The 22,012-nt window shown below is 51.0% G+C and overlaps 1 protein-coding gene across 1 annotated transcript; it reads right to left on the bottom strand.

Annotated features, from left to right (window-relative positions):
- Nucleotides 1-8,858: 8,858 nt before the first annotated feature.
- On the bottom strand, nucleotides 8,859-22,012 carry RAPGEFL1 (Rap guanine nucleotide exchange factor like 1). The gene is made up of 15 exons (XM_033091473.1): nucleotides 21,114-22,012; nucleotides 18,280-18,358; nucleotides 17,235-17,370; nucleotides 16,913-17,010; nucleotides 15,082-15,194; nucleotides 14,657-14,824; nucleotides 13,854-13,951; nucleotides 13,621-13,743; nucleotides 12,906-13,084; nucleotides 12,723-12,813; nucleotides 12,156-12,206; nucleotides 11,733-11,820; nucleotides 11,500-11,564; nucleotides 11,070-11,124; nucleotides 8,859-10,822 (listed from the first exon to the last, which is right to left on the bottom strand). The coding sequence occupies exons 1-15, from the start codon at nucleotides 21,631-21,633 to the stop codon at nucleotides 10,698-10,700; spliced, it is 1,989 nt and encodes a 662-aa protein (XP_032947364.1). The 5' UTR covers nucleotides 21,634-22,012; the 3' UTR covers nucleotides 8,859-10,697.

Below are 22,012 nucleotides of genomic sequence, written 5' to 3'. Positions count from 1 at the left end.
AGCAAGGAGCAGGGAGCGAAGAGACATTACACGCATGCGCCCCTGGAAAGCCCGCCCCTGCCGGTGCACGCAAAGACGGAAGAGGGCCGGTAGCCACCATCTTGAGAAGGTCGCAAGAAGTCCACCTACCAGCTATTATAAAAGCAGGATTTGCAACTTTGGCTGCAATTGTAATCACCTGGGAAGACTTAAGTAATAGTGATGCCTGAGTTTCATCTCAGAGATTCTGATTTAATTGCTCTGGGGTACAGCCTAGGCATCGAGACTTTTAAAACTGAGCAGATGATTGTAATGTTCAGGTGGAGAATCACTGAGCTAAACAGGGTCTTGAATATATCTTTTTCGTCTTTATTCCACCACGCTCTACACACACCCCCCCCCCCAATAAATGTCCTTCCCTTATTTTGAGTTAAGGAATAACCTGCCTCAGTCAACCTTGCAAGGGCCCGGTAGTCAAGCTCCGGTTGTCATAGCAACAGAGAGGCAGGCCCCTTGCTAACAAGTCATTAACGTCATCTTACCCACCTGACCCGAACGCCCGCAAGCACCGGTCTCCCCTTTCCAGGGTTGGAGCTTCCCCAGCTTCTAGGGCTGGAGGATGGTACTGCGGACTCTTCGAGCTGCTTGGGTCACGAAGAGGAATCCTGTGCCCTCCCTGGAGGGGCTGCTGTTAACTCCGTTTCAGCTGACTAAGGATTCCTTCATAGTCCACCCATAAAAGTGCCTTTCCACTGCAGCCACGTTGCCTTGTATCCTCAAAATGCTCTTTATCTCTCTCTGTCGTCCTTCTTTGCACTGACTTAGTTCCCAGTACTTAACTGCCAGTGTGCCCTTGGGCCTCAGCTACCCTATCTGTAAAATGGGGCTAATAGTTCCTGTGCCGACTGTTTCATAGGGTTGTTGGAAGGCTCGTCAGGTAATGAGTGGGAAAGCATGTGATAAACCAGAAGTTATTATTTTTTTTCCTTCTGTTCTGTCATGAGTAGTGCTGAGCACCACCCACTAGTCAAGTAAATGTCACAGCATTCATTGAGTACCTGCTGTGGGCCAGGCACTGGGCTAGACACCAGGAGGTGGCTGCAGAAGTGACTAAGACAGAGCCTCTGCCCTCAGGGAACTCGCTGTGTGGTGGGCAGATTGGCATGTAAACAGCTAGCTGAGATACAAGTCAGCATGTGATTAGTGCCATGGGGACATATGGGCTCTGGGACATCAGGCAAAGGAGTGATTAATTCCTGCCAAAGAATGAGAGAAGGTTTCGTAAACTGTTTTAAACTCAGCTTTGAAGGAGGAGTACAATTTCGTTATTAATCAGAGAAGGCAAGCAACACCTTCCAGACATAGGGAATCAGTGAGTGCAAAGATAAAGATTTTCAGGTATATAGTCCTGCATGCCTGAAGTCAGATGGTGGATCTAAATTCCAAGGTCTTCAACCTCATTTTCATTCTGTCCCCTCCTAGCTCGCTATACACTGTGCAGACCTGCTTTCTATCACTGCAACACAAAGTGGTCTCTCACGGCCTTTATATTGGCTGTACCTGGCCTCTTCCTCATTTTTCCGGCCTTAGCTCAAATGTCCCCTCCTCAGAGGGCATTCCCTGCCCACCATAACTAATGTAAACCCCCCTTCTCTATAACATCACTCCATGATAGTGGCAGCCATTGAGGTGGAATACAGGGGCATCTCACCCAGACCTGGGGAGCTAGGCGTGGGCTTCATAAAGAAACATCTAAGTGAAGCCTGATGGGTAAGTAGCAGTTAGTCAGGGGCAGAGGGGAGGGAAAGCATATCAAGGCAGAGGGAGAGTATGTGCAAAACAAGAATCATGGCACATTCTAAAAACAAAGCATTTTGATGTGGTTAGAGCTAGAATTATGGGCGAGACAAGAAATTAGGTTGAAGAAGTAATCATAACATCTGACATTTATCAGCCCTTACCATGTGCCAGGCATTGTCACAGCTCACTTAATCCTCACGATAACTTTCGGAGGTGGATATTATTACTCCCATTTTACAGATGAAGAAACTGAGACACAGCAAGATTAACTATCTTGCTCAAAATCACACACCTACAAAGTAGCAGAACTGTCTCCAGGGTCTAGGCGTACCAAATGACCCTGCACTCTACCGGACCCAGTGTCCCTTTATTATAACAACTATGCTGTAACTCAACTTTACTATCCCAAAGTGAAATCAACACATAAGATAACATCTGATTTCAAAAAACATGATTTCAAAAAACAAATCAATATAATGCCTTGACCATAAAGAAGACAAATAAGAGGAGAGCATTTCAATATGCCAATGCTCAGGCACCACTACACTGGAAGATATATCGTATAGTAGATGCGTGCACTCATTGCTAGAATCATTAAGAATGTGACAGGAACAAGTGCAGACTGAAGTCAGGGTGTTGTATTGGGCAGCATTGTCATTTGTGATAATGATTTTCCAAAATGGTGGAGAACTCTTGGTAAAGTTCTGAACAACACAATGGTTGTATTCTTAGAAAAAAACATTATATTAACTATGTGTAAAAATATTTAATATTTGTACTTTCCTTTCCTGACAACATGATAGGCTAAGTACGTTGGAAACCTTCTCTCTAAAAACAATTAAAAATCCTACATAAAAATATTTTTAAAATCTTAAATTCTTTAATGAAAAAGTAAGGAATTTTCAAGGCAAAACAAAGTAAATGAAGGCAGGGGACACACAGAGAGAAGTAAGTGGAACACTGAAGCAGGTGTTTGCTCTGAGGACACTTGACTACTAGATGCATGTGAGCTTCTGTCAGTGTCTCATGGGAAAAGAAAACACCCCAGAACCTCCTCAACAGGGGAACTTAACAGGAGAGTCTCCCTTCATAAAGATGGGACCCCGAAGGACTACATCTTCACTGCAAGGGTGAACCAGGAATAAACCTGTCCTCTCGTCCCTTGGGTGTAAGGTTAATGGAGATAGATTCTAGGCTCCGACGATAGATTTTTTTTCACATGGAATGTCCAGTAGGACATGGAAAGCCATGTGAAACCCAGGAAAATTCTTGGTTGTGTGGATCCGTCCCTCACAGCGGAGCACTCTTAACATCCTGACCCCTGCCCACCAAATGCCAATAGCCTATCCTCAGCATTGTGATAAACAGAAAGACCTCCACAAATTTCCAGAATGCGCCCATGGAGAACCACTGTCAAGTTAACAGGGATCTATTTGTATAGGACTTTATTGTAAAAAGGTTGATTTTATCTTGAGGGCGAGAGGAAAACCATGGAAAAGTTTACGCCAAAAAGTGCCATCACTCACTTTGCCTTCTGGAAAGATCCCTCTAAATTGTGGAGGATGGATTAGACGGGGCTAGGCTGGAGGCAAGAACACCAGTTTGGAGGCTGCTGTGGACCTCTAAGTGAGAAATTATGGTTACCTACACCAAGTGACAGCTGCGCACTGGCTGGGCACACGGGCTTTGGAGGCAGGACTGCTTGTCTGCAGAGCCCAAGGTCTCAAGTCTTAGTTCTGCCCACCATTGAATAGGGCGAGACTTTGAACAGGTTATTCAATCTCCACCAGCCTTAGGCTCCTCATCTGCAAAATGGAGCTAAGACTAAATGGAATAATACATCTGAACGGTATACACACTTGGAAAAGAAGGAGGAGCCAAAGATGATTCCCAAGTTTCTGGCTGTGTGCAGGTGAGGCCAACAATTGGCTGGAGAGAGTCAAGAAAAAAAAGGGTCGGGGGTGTGGCAAGGAAGGAAAGAGAGGCCCAGTAGGCCACGGGATGTTTGGGTCTGGAACTTAGAAGAGCAATCCTAGCAATTTGGGACTCAAATACTGTGGTAGCCATTCTCCAAAGACAGCCCCCAAAGACCCAGGACTCCTCATATTCATTGAATCTGGGCTGGCCTGTGAGTCCCTTTAATGCAGCGGAAGTGATGCTGTACCAGGTCCAGAAGTAAGCGTTAACAAGACCTGGAAGCTTCTACTCTTGTGCTTTTGGGACCCCTAACCTCCCGGGGGAGAAATCAGCTACTCTGCTGTACAGGCCACCTGGAGGAAGAGACCTTGACATGGAAAGAGAGAGCTCCAGCTGACCCAGCATTCCAGCTGTTCCCACCAGGGTGTGAGATGAGTGAGCGAGACATCTTGAACATTCGAGCCCCAGTCACCTTCTGACGGCAGCCTCATGAGACACCCCAAGTGAGACAGCAGAACTGTCCAGCTGAGCCCCCATCAACCCAGAGGACCCTGAGAAGTTATGAAATAGTCATTGTTTTTAGCCACTAAGTTTGAAATAATTTCAGTAAAAGCAGTAAATCCCCAAACAAAAATATATGGATAAAATCTAAGCCCAGGTGTATAGAGGGAAGAGAAGAGGGCTCAGGTGAGACCCAAGGAACTCCATGTGTAAGGATCAACCTGAGGGAGAAGGCCAGCAAGACTAAGAAAGGGGACAGAGGGAAATCCTGAGAGCATAGTGTTTTGGAAATAGCAATAAGTGTTCAGGAAGGAAGAACAGTCAGAAATATCAAATGCCAAAGAGAGGAAAAGTAAGATAAGTGTCCCTTGGACTTGGTAACAAGGGAGTTAGTGCCCTTGATAAGAACGGTTTCAATGAGTAATGAGGGCAGAAGCCAGATGCACTGTGTTGAAGAACGAAAGGGAAACATAGAGCAACAAAACCAGACCAACTGAAGTTACACATACCAGGGGAGCCAAAAAAAACATATACAAGTGGACACTTCGGTCAATGTTGCTGAAGCAGTAGTTTGCCATAATCAGAAGTGTCTGGACGCTTATGGTAACCACTTGGAGCACCTCTTGTCATTGCAGAAGTCAAACGTGACTTTTTTTTTCATCTTTTGTTATCAGTATATATTGAGTATTACAATTTTAATAGTTTTTCCTTTCTTAAAATGTGTGTACTTTTTTTTGGCACCCTCTGTATATATAGCAAAAGTTCACAGAAATGCATGGAAATGATACCACACTCAGGAGAGTGGTTGCCTCTGGGGAGAAAGGAAAAGGGTGTGATCAGAGACAGGTACCACAGGCCTCGGCTACAGGGTAAGTTTTCATTTCTTAAGCGAGGTGGTGGAGACACGGGTGTTCATTATATTAATCTTTAAACTTTTTGTATGATTGAAATACTACACAATATTACATTTAAAATAACAAGAGTGAATGATTGGGATACACAGGATATTTGCAAAATGCAAAAATCACCACATACTAACTGCAAAGAGAAAAAAAATGTGTCTTTTCAATGGATAGATTTGGTAGTCCCCCCTTAACTAATAGTCAAACTCAGCCATCACTAATATGGGCCAACCTCCCTGTGCAATGAATGCTATTAAAGCAGCACCTCTAAACTATTCTTCTCTAGAATATTTACGCTCTAAAAAAACCACTGGAACCAAGTTGTCCAATTTGGGAGCCACTAGGTACTGTGGCTATTAAACAATTAAAACGTGTGTGTGTGTGTGTGTGTGTGTGTGATAGAGAGAGAGAGAGAGAGAGAGAGAGAGAGAGAGAGAGAGAGAGAAAACAAAAGCAAATTTAGCGAAATATTAATTATAGAATCTAGAAACTTTGGAGTATTCATTGTACCAATCTTTCAACATTTCTATGTTTGAAATTGTTCATGACGAGAAGTTGGGGAAACAAGACAAAATAAAAAAGGAATGAATGGGAGGTGAGGAAATTGAGACAGTAAGTGGAGCAAACCCTTTGAAGAAGTTTGGTTATGAACTGAAGTGAGAGAGGGGACAGTAGCTAGAGCAGGCATGTGGGGAATAAGGAAAGTGTTTTTAAAAATAGAGACTTGAGAAGGTTTAAATGCTAAATGGCAAATAGCCAGTAGAGAGGGAGAGAATGAAAGATACAAGTTATTCTGATCAAATTTCTGGCTCATGCCTGGGGAACAGACTCTCCCAGAGAGATTCAAGAGATCCCCAAGAAATGCTCTAACCCCCTCTCCATGTCGCACGCCTCCGTATTCCCAAGCTTGGTGAGAAAGTAATCTTGGTGGTGACACCTAGTGGATTAAAAGGGCACTGCTTCAATTCTTCACTCTCCTCTCTTCAGGCACCTGCTCAAGAGGGCATCTTACTACGTATGTTGGTCAAAGGATTGTCATCCCTTTGTTCATTGTTAGACCAGCCTAAGAGGTACAATGCTACTAAATAAGGTCATCTTCTCCCCACCCAGCCCACAGGACCCTTGAACCACCTCTTGTGTCTCTCGGCCACGCTCTATACACGGAGGCAGAGTACAGGTGGTGTGGAGGAGGGGAACAGAAAGGATAGTCCTCCCAAGTACAGTCAAGCTTCCTGTGCAGCCTGGTAAGCACAGGATGGACGTTTCTCAGCTATTCAAGATTCCAGGATTGTGTAGAGCTTAAATTGTGGCTGTGGAGTCAAAAAACTGGATTCAAATCCCTGTGAGCTGTGAGACTCAGGGCTCAAAACTTGGCCTCTCTGTGCCTCTGATAAGAAATCTCTCAAGACCTCAATTCTCATCTGGAAAGTAGAGCTGATGGAGCCAAAATCTTGGATTCGTTGGGAAGATTAAATGAGAGAATGCACATAAAACCCAACATAGTGAGTGACAACACTCTTCCAAATGTCAACTCTTTATCATCACCCCTAAAAGATGACGGATGGGTCTAACGATGCTGAGCAGGGGACAAGGGGAATAACTCATAGCACTTTTTCTGCCCTACCTGACTCCCCACTTCCATACTTTGGCCCTCAATCCCTACGCTGCTTCACGACCTGGGTCACCTCTTCCAAAAAGTTTTCTTTTATTGTGCCCCACCCACCATCCCCAGACTGGTAAAGAATCTCCTTGGCTTAATTCCCAGAGCACTTATTATCTTATGTCTTGTCCCACTCTACAGCTCCTATTTCAACCAACCTAATTTATTAATTCAGCAAATGTGTATTGAGTGTCTTCTCTGTGCCAGGTATTGTTCTAAGTACCGAATAGTGAACAGGACAGACTTGGAGCTAACATTCCGGCGGGAGAGTAACCATGAAGCAAATACACAAAGAAGTATCTATGATGTCAGGTAGTGATGAGCGCCTTGAAGAAAATACAGGATAAGGGGATAGAGAGTGACGGGTGGGGTGGGGTGGATCAGAGTGGTCAGGAAAGGCTCAGGGAAGAGCAAAGGTAAAAATCCCTGCGACAAGAATGAGTGCTATGAACAGTAAAGTGATGAGCGTGGCTGGAGTAGAGTGAGGGGAGAGGGGGTAGGAGATAGGGGCGGAGAGAGAGGAGTTTGATTTTTAACCGAAGTGTTATCAAAAACAGGGGAGTGTTATGATCTGAATTGTTTTAGTTGAGGTATAAAATAACTCCAGTGAAATCTACAAATCTCCCATGAACCACTCAGTGAACACACGTGTAACCACCCCCCAGGTCAAGCTACAGAATATTTCTATCACCACAGAGGGCTTCTCCATACCCCTCCCCAAGCAATACTCTCTCCCTTCCCATTGAGTAACTACTATTTTTACTTCTAAGCCCATAGATTAATTTTGCCTGATCTTGAACTTCTCTTAAATGGAATAATACAGTATGTGAGTCTTATGTGTCTGGCTTCTTTTACTCGGTATTATGTCTGTGAGATTCATTCATGCAGGTAGTCGTCATTGGTTCCTTTGTGTTGCTAGGTGGTATTCCGCTATAAGAATATTCCACAATCGATTTATCCATTCCCTTGTGGAAGGACTCTTGGGTTTTTTCCAACTTCTTTATCTTCTTTATCAACAAAATGGCTATGATCATTGGTGTACGTGTCTTTTGGTGGACATAGTTACTAATTTCTCTTGGGTATACACCTAGGAGTGGAAATGCTAGGTCAGAGTTGAGGTACACATTTAGTTTTAGTAGATACTACCAGACACTTTGCCAAAGTGGTTGTACCACTTTACACTCCCACCAGTGGTATATAAAAGTTCCAGTTGTTCCACATCCTCACTGACACTTGGCATTGCCACTCTTTTTAATTTTATCCATGCATGATCCGATTTAGGTTTTTAGAAGAGTACCCTGGCTGCAGTGTGGAGAACTCCCTAGTGGAGTTAGGGGTGGGTTGGAGAGAGGAAGCTGAGAGCCCAGGTAGGAGACTCATGTAGTCATCCACGGAAGACATGGGAGTGGTTTGGACTCCGTGATAATGAAAGAATCATAGAGAAGTGGACCAATCCAGGATATATATAGGATATATCCAGGATATATTCTGGAATTGCAGCCAAAAGGACTGGACAATGCGATGAGTGAGGGATGAGAGAAAGAACCACTAAGGGTGACTCCTATATTCTTGCCTAGAAAACCTGGGTAGATGAGACGATCATTTCCTGAGATGCAGAAGATTGAGGACGAGGGAAGGTCAAGGGCTCGTGTGCAGCTGTTTGAGTATATGGTATCGCCTGGAGCTTAGATGCCCCACACCTTAGTATAACTGGTAAATATTGGTTGTATGAATAGTGCTTGCTGTCTGCAGTGGACGATCTGGGTTAGAGGCCCTCATCCAACCCCTCGTTTTCCCTGTAACTTGGACCTTATGTTAGGACTGCCCAGCTTCCATCTTTCTCCTTACAGTGTTAGAATTAAACAAGATCACATATCTATGGCACCTGGAACATGCAAGAACTAAAATGTGCACTCTTCCAAGTTCCAGGCACTATGTGACCTGTCTCATGAGGTTGGCACCTTTCCCTCTCATCCACATTTTCGAAGTCATTCCAGAACCATCCTGCTGAGGGGCCCAGTACACTCATGTAGTCCCCTCTACCTCCATCCACTCTTCCCCAGGCTCAAAGAAACAGAATGGAGAACAGCAGGTGGGTTGATTCATAGACTTTATCGGCTTTTTCTCCACCCAGCAGTTTCTGCAATGACAACTGAGCCTGTACAGTACACACGGTTCACTCTGTTAAAGCTATGGGCACAGGGAGGGGGCGGGGAGGCCCCTGGGAAGGAGGCAGCAGGGCAGGTGTCAAGGCCATGGGCAGGCAGCAGCCAAGACTGGACCAGTGGGCCCCAGTGTCCAGGATGGTCGTGGGAGCTGGAATGAGAAGGCTGCTGAGAGGGGTCAGGGCTGCAGGGAGAGGACGGCACACCTGCTGTTGCAAGGAGGAGGCAGGGAGCACGAGGGGGGCCTTGGTCACTGTCTGTAAGGGATGGAAGGGGGTGGGACACAGCGTCTGTGTATGTGGGGCTGGGGGTGGGGAGGAACAAGCCAGGCCGCTGTATAAAAGGGACTGTACAACATGACCTATGATACATTGTTTACATATGATACAAGGCTCTTTCCCTCTTTGAGTTTTAAAAAATAAATTTACAATTCCAGAGCTTTTGGTAAAAAATATATACACCCTCAATGCAGGAGTAACAGCTGCTTTTGCTGCTGCTGCTGCTGCTGCTGCCTCTTCAAAAGGGAAAGAGGTGGTGCCAGAAAGGAGGGTGAGGCTGTGCCAGGAAACCTCACCCAGTAGCTGCCAGGAGCCCCTGCAACCCCTCAGCCCTAGAGGCCCTGCGGGGAGAGGGAGGGGAGACAGAGAGGTAATGAAGGCATCGCTAGAGTCTAGTCTTCCTTTACAGTCTCCGCCATTCCCTCCCCCCACTTTGGGGGTCTACCTGCCCCAGATACAGGGGTCCATCCCACCCTAACTCTGATGAGGGGGACCAAAGGGGTGTCAAGACTGGGAAAGGATAAAGATCATGTTCTTGGTGTCAGACATAGAGCCAGAAGGGGGACCATAACTCCCTTCTTAGCAGGGAGACACCCCAGAAGCAGGAGTGTGGGCAGCGGGTGCCCCAACTCCTGATTCGGCCACACCCCAGCCCACTGTAACACAGAAGGAGGGCCCTATAGGCAGCTTAGGCCTGTGTTTCCCTGAGCATCTTTTACCCTCTCACTGGAGCCCACCCAGGCACCTTCGGACGCCTGACTGGGGGACTGCCAAGGGCTGGTGGGTCACCCCTCCCACCTGCTTCTGCTCCCTGTCCTCCTGAGCAGCTTTGCCCACAAACCTAGGGATGCAGGGCAGCATGAGGAACTGAGCAGGGAGGTGGGGGTGCAGAAAGCACCGACCCAGGGGCAGAGTCGACTAGGGTAGCACCAAACAGAAGGACCACCCCCAGCACACACAACACCCTCCCTCAATTACCCGATGCACTCCTGCTCCTTAAAGAGCGACCCATGCACACGCACGCACGCACACAGACACGAGGGCAATATAATATGGGGGGGGTACGTCCAGGGGTTCCAGCACTGACGAGGAAGAAGACGGACAGGTGGTGGAAAAGAAGGCCAGTCCCTCCCCCATTTCCGTTCTGCGAGATGGGGGGTGGGCTTTGCTTCCTGTTTGGGAAGAGGAGGTTGGAAACTCCTATCTCAGAAACAGACCTCGATGGGAGGGGACAGAGGAAGGAACTCTCTGCCCCCTTCCCCTGCCAGGGCAGAAAGCAGCAGAGTGTGGTTTGGGCTCGAAGGAGCAATGGGGAGAAGACTTCAGCAGGATGAACAGGCTTATGCGTCCAGAGGGAAAGTCCATCCAACTCCTTCCTGTGGGGCGGGAAGTTGCTCCAGGGGAAAGATGTCAGAGGTGGGGTGGGACATCGTGCAAAGTGCTTGAGTGCCAGGTGTCCGAGAACCCTGGTGGGGGCCGACTACAACCTCTGTTCTCACTGACTATTCGCCTCCAGCTTGTAGGAAAGCTCGAAGAGGAGGTTCTGGTTGTCAATGACTTGGAACTGGCGTACGTAGGCCTTGGTCTGTAGGTGATGGGGCGACGCCTCCATATCCAGGCCTGGGGCAGAATGAGAGATTGGCGGTCAGGCTGCCAGCCTCCCTTCTTCCTCTACACACACACCAGCTGGAGGAGAAGGGTGCAGACTGGGAAAAGTGTTGGGCAGAAGGGCCCCCGGGGAGGTCGAAGGAGAGCATGGAGAACTGACAAGTATCAGGAAGTAAACATTTGAACAGGGCGTTCTCCCTGAACCCTCCCGCTTAGGCAAAGCTCTACCTGTAATACTCTTGGAACTCTGGGTACTCACAAAGGGGCCGGCTCCGGTATTTGCGGACTGTCCTCACTTTTTCAGCCACTGAATGCTGGGAGAGGACAAGGAATGAGCCCTGAAAAGGGCACAGAAAGACACTCCCCCCCTCCCCTATGCTTGCCTTCCGCCAACCTCCAACTCTGTTGGTTTTACTCCCTCCAGTCCCCAATTCTGGAGGGTCTCTGAAAGACCAAAGAGGTGGGTGTAACAGGGTGCCAGATGAGGCGGAGGTAGTAGAGTTGCCCCCCAAGCTGCCTGCCAGCTCTGCCACCCGTGGGCGGGTTGCCACAGCGATGCCACCAGGGAGATAGTCGGGAGTCTGTCAGGCAAGCTGGGCACCATGGAGAAAAGCTGCTGTCTTTAGGGGGGTGCCAGGAGAGGATGCCAGTCCCCCACTTACAGGACTTGGGTTGGCAGTGCCACTCACCAGCTTCTCAATGTTCACCAAACCATCCACAAGGGTCTTACTCCCCTCATGTAGGAAAGTCAGGTCTAGGGGACAGGGAAAGAAGCAAGTGAGTAAGAGAGAAGGTCCCCTGGCCTCCACCCAATCTTGGGGCTCCTCTCCTCTGGGCACTCAGAGCTGAGCTGGGAGGGGGCTGAGAGTCAGAACTCGGGCATGAAAAATGTGGCTGAGGAGCATAATTTGGGAGGACTCACCTTTGAGGATCAGAGGCACAAAAGGAATCACAGGGGGTTTCATCTTGGAGATCACTTCTCGGTAGCTTTTGTGGTTCCTGCAAGGGTCCTGGCATTCCACAGCAGAGGGAGAAAGGGACAGATAGGCCCAGTGTACCCAAAGGCAACCCCCAATCCCTCCCTCATGCCACTGCGCTTGCTACATCTCCAATCAAATAGGGGTGCGAATGGGCGTCTAGCTGGGGCTGTGCTGGGGAGAAGCTTGACTGCTCTCCCTGCGACTCCAGGGAAAACAGGGTAGCAATCCTCCAGCATGGTGGGGAGGAGGGGCGGGGGTCCAAGGCACTAAAACCCTTGAGAGGGAAGCTTGAGGAAGGTTTATGGGAACAGAGAGTCTCTGAGGTGCAAGTCCAGGGGCAGAAAAAACGAGCCAAACCCACTCACTGTCAGGTTCTCAAGTTTGCGGAACAAGTTCTTGAATTTCCCTGGCAGCTTCTGCAGAGTTTGAAGGAAGGAGAAGGAATGTCAGAGTGGAGCTCCTAGGGTTTCATGGGAGCTTCTGACTAATCCCCAGGTGTTAGAGGGGGAAAGCGCCTGAGTGTCTCGCAGGGGACTGGGAAGCTGGTGGATGGGGCAGTGGAGTCACCCTTGGCTGGCTCTGGGGAGCTGGAAGCAGCCCAGAGGAATGAATTATTCTGGGGAAACGGAAGCCTCTGCTTATGCATATGGCATGCACAAAGGTGCCTCACTGAGTGCTGGATGAAATCCAGCAGCCAAGTCGGTGACCTGGCCTGGGACGCCTGCCCTTCCACTCGGGCGGGATTCCGAAGACGAATCCGCACCAGGACAGGGTCCATTAGTCGAGCTGTGTGCCCTGGACTGTATCTGCCAGAAGAGGGCGCCTCCTTCCAATCGGAATGAGCACGAGATGTCAAGACTGAGGTTGAAGGCCAAGATCCCCAGGTGGGCCAGCAAAGGTGGGAGGAGAGGAAAGGGAAGACGTCGTATCACCTCCCAGGTGAGCCGCAGGCGGCTGACCGCGGCGTTGTCCAGCCCCATGACCACGGCGTAGAAGGACAGCAGGTCCTGGTTCTGCTTGCAGCTGCGGGGGTGGGAGGCGGGTCAGTGGGCTGCCAGGTGGCGGTGGCCACGCCGCGACATCCCGGCTGCCCCTCTCCCGCGGGCCGCACTCACATGGCTGCAATCTTGATGAACTTCTTGAGCAGCTGCGCACGCTTGCCAGCGGCCTCGCAGAGCAGCACCTCGGTGGCCACCCAGTGGGTGACTTCGCTGCAACGCTGCAGCAGCAGCTCCAGGTTGGCCGTCTCCCGGCGGCCGCGCTCCCCGTGGAACACGTAGTCCACGAACTCCAGCTGCACCCAAGTGGCGGAGGGGCGGCCAAAGCGGAGGGGGTGTGGGTGGGAAGATGGCAGTGCCAAGCGGTGAGGAGGGAATAGCAGGAGGGCGGGGGTGGGAGGGGTGGAAAATAGAAAGAAAAAAAAAAAACGGGGACAGGACAGGATGCAACAGAGATGGGGGGAAAAAAACCAACCGATATGAATAATACTCTACCATCTATTGAGCATTTACTAGGTGCCAGGCGCTTGAACCATCTGATAGACATTATTGTCACTGCTTGATTTTATTTCCTTAATACTGAATATTTTTTAAATACTAACGGTGAGTCGGGTTCTGTGTAAGCAGCGCTCGGGTCCTGAACCACCCTGCGAGGGGGTCTCTGTTATTTTTTATTTTTCAGATGAGGGCCCAAAGGCTTAGGGAGGTTCTGGCAACGCCCTGCCAGAGGGCAGGCGGCAAAGTGGCCGTTCTCACCAGGGGCTGCAGCTGCACACACTGCCACCCGCCAGGCCCCCCCCCCCCCCCCCCCCGCCGCAGCCTCAGCCCCCACCTCGTGCACACATCGGAACAGCTCCCAGTGGAAGGCAGTAAGATGGTTGGCAACGTCCTCTGGCTCCACGCGGTGAATCTCTGTGTCTCCAGGGGAGACCTGGATTTCCTCCGGAAGAGGCACCTGATGGCAAGCAGGGGCACAGGGCTGGGCTCCCCCGTGGGCTGCTAAGTTTCGGCTCCCAGCCCCTCCCAGCCCTCACTCCCAGCCAAGGCCTTGTGAAGCGTTCTTACCAGGGCCTCATAGCTGTCCCGGGTGCAGGCAAACAGGTGGCTGTTGATGCCCAGCGTGGTGAAGACACAGTCTTCAGTCGGTTGGAGAAGGACCTTCTCTGCAGAAGAACAGCTGCTCTGCCTCGGCCCTGGCCACCGGCCCCCTCACATATCCCAGCCACTGTCACCACCCCATCCAGAAACTCCTCACCCCACATGGACATATTCGAGACTACTGGGTCTCATATTATCACCAGTTTATGCTATATTTTTCTGAAATTTTTCAAATAATGATTTCTTTTGCATTTTTAACCTCTTGTTTGCTCCCAATGTTTTTCACAGCTCTCCTTTCATCCCTGTGACACTGGAAAAGCAGGATTTTTTTTCCCCCATCTTAGAGGGAAATAAGGCTATGTCTACTACATTGCAGGTTTTTTGCCTTCCCACAGGGATTGGAGGCCCACCCTGTGTCTTCAGCCTCAAAAACATAGCATCCTGTGGTACTCGATGGGGTTAAAGGACTAGATCCCAAGGTGAGTAAGAGGCAAGCATCCAGATCAGCATCCAAGTGTCCTGGACCAGTGCTTCCCAAATTTTAATGTACATAGAATAGCCTGGGGATCTTGTTAAAAGGTACCTTCCAATTCAGCAGGTGTGGAGTGGGGTCTGAAATACTGCATTTGTAATAAGCTCCCAGGTGATGCTCAGGCCTGGTCCCAGCATCACACTCCTAGTAGCCAGGGCCTAGACGTCAGTCTTTACCCTGCCCCAGGGCACCAGGCTTGTGAATTTCTCTCCCCAGCCCAGCTCTTCCTGACCCTCACCTCCAGAGGAGGCCACAGCTACCAGGATGAGGGAGTCCTCACGCCCCGCAGGCTCCTCTGAGTACTGCAGTTTCTCCGTCACAGAGCCCAGAATGTCCTGCACAGACGCTGAGAGGCGGCTTCGTATGGTCACGTAAGAGTGGTCAGGCATGTAGACCCGGCAGAAGACTGGATAGAGACAGGAAGGTGGCTGTTTATCAGATGGCAGAATGGCAACACTGGCACAGTCTCCTCCAGGGCACGTGTGTTCCCCACCCCATCCCACTCCTAACCCTAAATTGGGGGGTTAGCCTCTGAAAAAGGTGCTGTGAAAGGAGTGGTTCTACTACACGGGGAGATTCCACGGAGGGTGCCCAAGACCCAGAGACCCTGCAGGGACCCCTGAACCACTCAGGAAGCCCTGCCCTCTTAATGCCCACACTCACTCTCATCGGAGCCCCGGAAAGCCACTCGGGTCTGCAGACAGGAGTCTATCCGACGGAAGTGGCGGAAGAGTGGCTTCACCTGCTTGCTGGGTGGCTGGGTCTCCTCTGGGATCCTGGCATGGACACAGCTGAGCATCAGGAAGCCCTGCCAGGCATATGGAGTGCCAGGCAGGCAACATTAAGCAGGAATACCAGAACTGGGTCAAGGATGCACTGGCATCAGTTTCATTCAGAGAGTGGTGAAAGAGGTCAGAAGAGAGGACAATGGCTAACAGGGGACAACTGTCCAAGTGACCCAAATCCAATGCCACCTCTTCCATGAATTCTTCTTTGATTCACCCCACCCACCAGGAAAGTTCACGTTTTCCCCCTCAACTGCTATAGGACATTGGGCTAATTTGTTTATGTTCACATCTTATCTCTCCTACAAGATTGAGAGCTTTTGAGGGCTGCGATGAGTTTTTTCTGATTTTTCTTTTTTCATCCTCCAGGTCTAGCACATTGTTTAGTACATGGCAGGTGTAGGTCATCAGCTATTTGCTAAATTTTGCCAACAAGGACTTTGCAGTCTGGGAGGGAGACCGATGTGCATCCAGCTACTTCTAACACAAGGCAGGAGGTGTTAGGTGATATAACAAAGGTACAAGGAGAGTTATGTTGGTATGGGGGAGGGAGAACGCTACTCCTAAAAGGAGTATCTGGGAAACTTTCATTGAGAAGACAGCATTTGACCTGGCCCTGAGAAGACAAGAAGAGAAGGGGGTGGGAGGAGGTCCTTCTGGAACAGACCGTATAAATAACAGCAGGAAGTTGGGAAAGCATAGGAGTTCAAGGAATGGGGTGTATAGAGAGAGTGTCATGGGTATAGGAGAATGTGGAGAGGAAGTGGGAAGGATTATTCAGAAGTCAGAATGGGAAGGGTGTTGAATGCTGTGTTAGGATGTTGCAACTTTGTGTTGTAGGCAATGGGGAGCCCTGGATGTTTTTGGAACAGGAGCATGATGTCGTCAAGTTGGAAAGATCTCTCTGGTGTCAGCATAAGAAGGGAGAGGAGGACACAAGACCATACATTGAGGCCCTGGATAGAAAGTTGTGGCAATAATCCAGGTGAGAGATCATGAGACCTAAACAAGGGTTGTGGTGTTGGGGATGGAGCAGAGAGAAATTGAAAGGGCGGAAGAGATGGATGGATGGATGGATGGATGGATGGATGGATGGTTGGATGCAGTGGTTTTCTGAAGCTGGCTCACACTGGCTCATGCGAGCAAATGGTTAAATTTGGGGGTATTTTGCCAACTGGTTTTTAAATAAAGCCATTTAAAAATATATGAGCATGTGTGTTTCTAATCTTACAGCCAAATTATCACCAAAAAAATTAGTTTCCTAATTGTTTTACTACATTTTACTATTATCTCTGCTCTTCAGGATATTTACATCTGTGGTATTTGTAACGGTGAAAATACTACATAATGGCCTGGTACTGCACATCTCTTCCCAACTGCACATTCAGTGACGTCATGTCATGTTGGTAGCTTGAAATCAGCCATGGTGAGGGAATTTACACCATTGAAATCATCAAAAGCTATAAATCAGGGCTCTTTTTCCTGAAGTGCTCATTGTTATATATTTATCAGTACACCATTGGATCGACAAGTAAGTAGATGGGAGAATGGACCAAAAAATGCCTGAGACAGTGCTTTGTGCTACTCTCCAGTAAGAGAAAGGGACTGAAATAAAACCAGATTGGAGCCAAAAGGCCAGAGGCAGCCCCCGTAAGAAAGGAAACTAAGGGACTTCTTTCCTGTCCCCTTCCCCAACCCGTTCCCCTCACTTTAGCTCCACTGTTTCCACAAGCTGGTGCAGCCTCAGTGTGTCATCTCGGAGGTCCTGGTAAAGGGACTCATCCTTCATAATCAGCAGATACAGATCCTGGGGAGAGGAGGAGAAACGTGAGGGCAGGGGTCTCACCTAAGCATCACTCTCTGTAAGGGCTGGGGCAGGGTCTCCATGCCTTTGAGTATAGAAGAACCATATAAGTTAAGGCCCACTGGCATCTTTTTCTTCCAGCATCCCCCTTGATGATATGGTTCCTTCAATGGGGCCCCCTTCCAGACTTAATAGCCTGCTCACCCGCCTTCTCTTCCCAGGCCCACCTTGATGATGCGGCCAGCCCCCTCTTCCTCCTGCAGCAGTCCCTGGTAGGTGTCCAAGAAATGAAGGAGCATGGCTAGACAGGCCTGCTTCCGGCCCAGCCCCTCAGGGCCCTCCATTCCTCCTGCCCAAACAAAGCTGACCTCTAAGTTAAGAAAAAGCCCTGGGCAGGCAGACCTGAGGAAACTGGGAAGGAAGATGGGAGGCTAAGCTACTTCCAAATATTCTATAGGTTTGGGGCCAGGGAGAAAGGAGATCCAGGGGTCCCTGGAACCAAGACCCCTTCATGACCCAGCCCAGGTTTTTGCTGAGTAGGCAGGGATGGCACCCACTTGACCACATCCAAGCTCCTGCTTCTTTGAATTTCACTTGAGGATATCCTGCCTGGGCCCACCCAACCTCTGACCAGCCCATGCCCGGAGCTCATAGCAGGCTAATAAAAGCCAATGGTGCTTACAACAAACCTGACCATACCCCAGTGTAAGGCCTGGTGTTTCTAAGAGAGCCTATGATATTCTACTCAGCCTGACATTTATAATTAGGTCTTAAAATAACTCAGTGAGAGGCCCTATGCTTACACGAGACCCTATGAATAGCCCAGCCAGTGACTTGTCTCTAGTAGACCCTAATGAAGCACAGCCATGACCTGATGTTTACATCAGACCCTGTAATAACTCACTGGGCAACCAGATGTTTAGAGCAACAATTCAGTGGGGAGAAAAGCACTCTTAATAGAATAATAACACCTTACATTTATACAGGGCTTTGCAATCACCAATGCACTCCCATACCTATCAGATCCATCTCCACAGCAGCCCCGTAGGTAGGCAGAGCAGGTGCTATTCACCCCCATTTTACAGAAGAGGAAACTGAGGCCTCGGGACGTTATGATGATCTGCCCAAGGTCACACAGCTGGTGAGTACGAAAATTGGGGCTGAAACCCAAGTGTGTCTTCTAGAGGAGAGCTTAGGCCCTGACATCACATGCGGGATGGGGGGAGTGGCTCCCTCCTGACCTCCCCTTTTGCTAGCTCCACAAAAGGATATTACTGGTGTAGCTCCTGCAGAAATTTCTCCGTGGGGAGGAAGAGAGAATGGGTGAGGACGATATCATCCAGCAAGATATCTGTAGAGATCAATCGGCACCACCGATGTCAGGAGGGCACTTCCAGGACCCAGCTTGACACTCACCACTCCCTTCTCTTGACTCCAAGGGTGAGTCTTCGTTAGCTAGGCTGGAGCTCCAGCCACCTGCCCCATCGTGCTCTACACAAGCGTGTACACACACACACACACACACACACACACACGTGAAGGTTCTGGGCAGCCGCTGCGGGGGTAGGGTTGGCAGCTGCCAAGGCAGCTGGAGGGAAGGAGGGGGCACCCTTTGATGGCCACGCCCACTTCAAGCTGGTCAGCTATTACACCAAGCTTGATATCTGCCCCACAAAAGAGGTAGCCCACAGAAGGGTCTCTAGACAAAGAGAACTTCTCAACAGAGGTCGGGGTCAGCAGGGTGTGCGTGTGTGTGTGTGTGCGTGTGCGTGTGTGTGTGTGTGTGTGTGTGTCCCTCCTCCCCTCCCCACCTAACAGCTGTGAGTTCCAACTAGGCAGGTGAGAACCAGCCCCATTAAAAGGGGGAGGGAGGACTGCCATCTCTTTGATCCTAAAGCCTTTAAAGAGAAACCCTGTGTCTTCTGGATGCCCAGAGATGGAAGGGTTAATGATGGAAGGGTGGAGGGGCGTGGCTCCTCCCACCACCCTTTCCCCCTCCACACCCCCACCTGGGCCTGGCTCAGCCAGTCAGCCAGGTATAAGGTCGCCCTGACTTGCAGCCAGCCCTGGGGTGGGGCAGGGCAGCCTGGCACACACAGACAGGCTGGGTGCAGCGAGGGAGCCAGGAGTCCTCACCAGGACAGGTTAGGGCCAGGTCCCCAGGCACTGCCCCAGGACAAAACCACCAGCCCCTGGCCTCCAATTCTAGCCAGGAAGGTGGAGGAAGAAAACCAACAGGAGATCCTTTACTTCAAGTCTTTCATTTCACAAATGAGAAACCAAGGCCCAGGGATTTGCCTAGAGCTAGACTAGAACCTATACTCCTGAGACTTTGTCCTTTTCTCAATATGCCTGAGGTAAGCAGAATGTCAGAGTAGAGCCAGTGGTCAAATGGGGCTACTTAGATGTTTGCGAGACTGGCTACTTCGGGGTAACTTCTCTCAGTCCTCTGCTCCCCCACACCCTGGGAGGGAACCAAGATGGCTTGAGAACATTGGTTATATCGGAGAATATCAGAGTGGCAGGTTAAGCTGATTCTCATTCACTCTGGGACTGGTTTGGGGTTCCCCAAACCAGTTACTCTGGGAATCCAGCCGGCCAGGCCAGATAATACAGGTGACAATCAATTCAGGAGTCCCTCCCCAGATAGACTGAACAGAGTCTGTCTGTGGCACCAGGCACCAGAAAGACAGTTTCCCCTTTTTCCTCCTGCCCAGCTATCCCGCTGTGTTCTTAAAGTGATCCCGAGAGCGCCCCCAACCCTGACACCCAGCTCCAGGGGTGGGGACTAGGCATAGGGATGCCCAACATCCTTCCTATACCCTTTATCTCCCAGGAGAGTGAAGCCAGAGCGAAGGAAGAGAGTTGGGGAGATGCTGCTCAGGGGGGTACAGTTTGGCGTCTGTCTCTTCCAAGACAGGCTCTGGTCCAATGCACAGCCTCCCCAGGGAATGTGTCATAGAGACACAGGGTGTGTGGTGTAGGCGGGAAGTTATGGTTAGGAGAGCTGTGTGTGTCTGATATTTTTCTAATTAAATCCAAAAGGTGTCAGCTCCCCAGGGCGGCTACAGCCTGAGCCAAAGGAAAGGACCTGGGTCTTGAGGAAAATCTAGAGGAGTGGAGCCCCCTTCCACACATCTAGGCTAGGGCTCCCTGCAGAGGTCTGAGAGGAAAGTGTGTAACCCCCAACCAGAACTCCCAGTCCCCAGACCCTGCTGGGCTTAGTGACATTCTGAGAGGCAGACCTAAAGACCAGCTAGTCTTCTACCTCACCCACTAACCAGCAATTTGGGGCCTCAATTTCCTCCAAGTTTCCTTAGGAAGGGTGCTGGTGGGGAGTGGTGAAATAGCATCATCGGTTAGGGAATAAGCCTCTCAGGGTGTGGTTATTATTTCTGAAAGAGGCCGTGTGCTGAGGCCTGCCACTGGAAGGGCGGGAGTTGGAGAGGCTCAGACCCCCCCTGGGTGCTGCAAGGGCCTGATGTCTGCTCAGCCACCTCTCCCCCAACAATACCTCTGAGTCAGCCCCCTGACCAGAATGCCTCCCTCGCCACAAGCTGCTAAGGACAATGCATCCCTTTGCCAGAGCCCAAAAGGCAGCTCAGGCCTTGTGCCTGTCTGGCACTGCCCCACTGAGTGGGCCAGCCCTTTGCTCTAGGCTTCTAAACAGAATCGGGGACTCCTGGAAGGTCTTTCAGGGTTGGGCACCTCTGGGGGTGAAGGGGTAGTGGCACGGGCTGCTCTGGGCAGCTTCCATCTTAGTGTGTCAGGCTCTAATTTTGGGCCCCAGAAGGAGATCATCAACATCAGGGACTGTGGATAAAATGAGTCTGTGGATAAAATGTCCAGGGGAAAGCAAGGGTGGCTTAAAGAGAGAAAGGTTTAGCTTCTCCAGCTGTGGGTGAGGCTGCTACAGGGAGGAAGGTGGCACTGGCATCTCTCTTCTGCAGAAGGGTCTGTTCCTCTGATGGGCCCCTACCCCGCTTCAGCTGGCCACTCAACCCCGCATCGAGTCTCCGGCACGGAGCCACCCCTACTCTCCAAGGGCAAGTAAGAGGAACCAGGTGGCAACCCCCTACTCCAGGAGGGATGAGCCGACTCCTTACCTGAGGCGGCGCTGTCCCTGGTGGCCCCTCCCGCCAGCCGCTCCAGAACCCGGTTCAGAAGATGCTCCGGCCGCTCGGGGGCGCCCAGAGGAGCCCAAGGCGGGGAAGTCAGGGGCTCGCCGGGGGACAGCTCGTCGGAGGAGTACGAGGAAGGGGAACGCAGGGGCCCCCCGCCCCCGAGCGGCCCGGGCCCCGGCACCTCCTCTAGCTGCAGCCAACAGGGTCCCCCGCTGCCGAGCTCCTCCGCGACCCCCGCTGGCTCTCCCCCTTCCTCCTCGAGGGGCGGCTCCAGCCCCGGCTCAGCGGGGGGCTCCCGAAGGAAAGCTGGGAGCAGCAGGCGAGACACACTCTGACGCCGCTGCAGCGGCCGCGGTCCCCCGGCTGGACCGCCACCCCCGCCAGGTCCCCCACCCCCTCCAGGCCCGCCGCAGCAGCCCTGACCCCCGCCGGGACCTCCCGCCACGGTTCGCCCCGCCAGCTGCGACGTCTGTTTCTTCAGAAATTTCTCCAGTGGCTTCATGCCTCCCCCCCCCCCCCGCCCCTCTCCTAGGGGCTGCCGGGGGACCCAGGTGTCCCAGGCACGGGCGGGGGGGGCGGGGACAGGATGCTTAAAGCCGAAAGGGCAGAGCGGAGGGCCGTGCCAGGCGTTGGTCTGGGGGCCAGAAGTGCCCGAGGCTCGCTGGCTGGAGTCCAGTGGCCAGTGGCCGGGGGAGGTGCCGGAGGGAAGGGGTGCCCGTTCTTAGAGGACCCCCATGCCGGCTGCAGGCGGAATGCGGCCCGAAGGGTAGGAAGGCTGCAGGGCCAGTGCCCCGGCTCTGCACTCCAGGGCCGGGCTGCGGCGACAGAGACAGCGGGCGGAGCGCAAAGCTGAGAGGACGCGGCAGCAGCGGCGGCGGCAG

The sequence above is a fragment of the Rhinolophus ferrumequinum genome, chromosome 21, assembly GCF_004115265.2.
Source record: "Rhinolophus ferrumequinum isolate MPI-CBG mRhiFer1 chromosome 21, mRhiFer1_v1.p, whole genome shotgun sequence".
NCBI lineage: Eukaryota > Metazoa > Chordata > Mammalia > Chiroptera > Rhinolophidae > Rhinolophus > Rhinolophus ferrumequinum.
The sequence above is the reverse complement of the archived record's forward strand: the minus strand, read 5'-3'. Positions and strand labels throughout refer to the sequence as shown.

Bases quoted from the DNA above. Each gene is read 5' to 3' on its own strand.
- RAPGEFL1 (XM_033091473.1), bottom strand. From the start codon at position 21,633: ATGAAGCCACTGGAGAAATTTCTGAAGAAACAGACGTCGCAGCTGGCG. The intron at 12,814-12,905 runs GTGAGTGCGGCC...CCACCCCCGCAG, and splicing joins TTCATCAAGATTGCAGCCAT to CTGCAAGCAGAACCAGGACC. The intron at 11,125-11,499 runs GTGAGTGGCACT...GTCCTCTCCCAG, and splicing joins TGGTGAACATTGAGAAGCTG to CATTCAGTGGCTGAAAAAGT.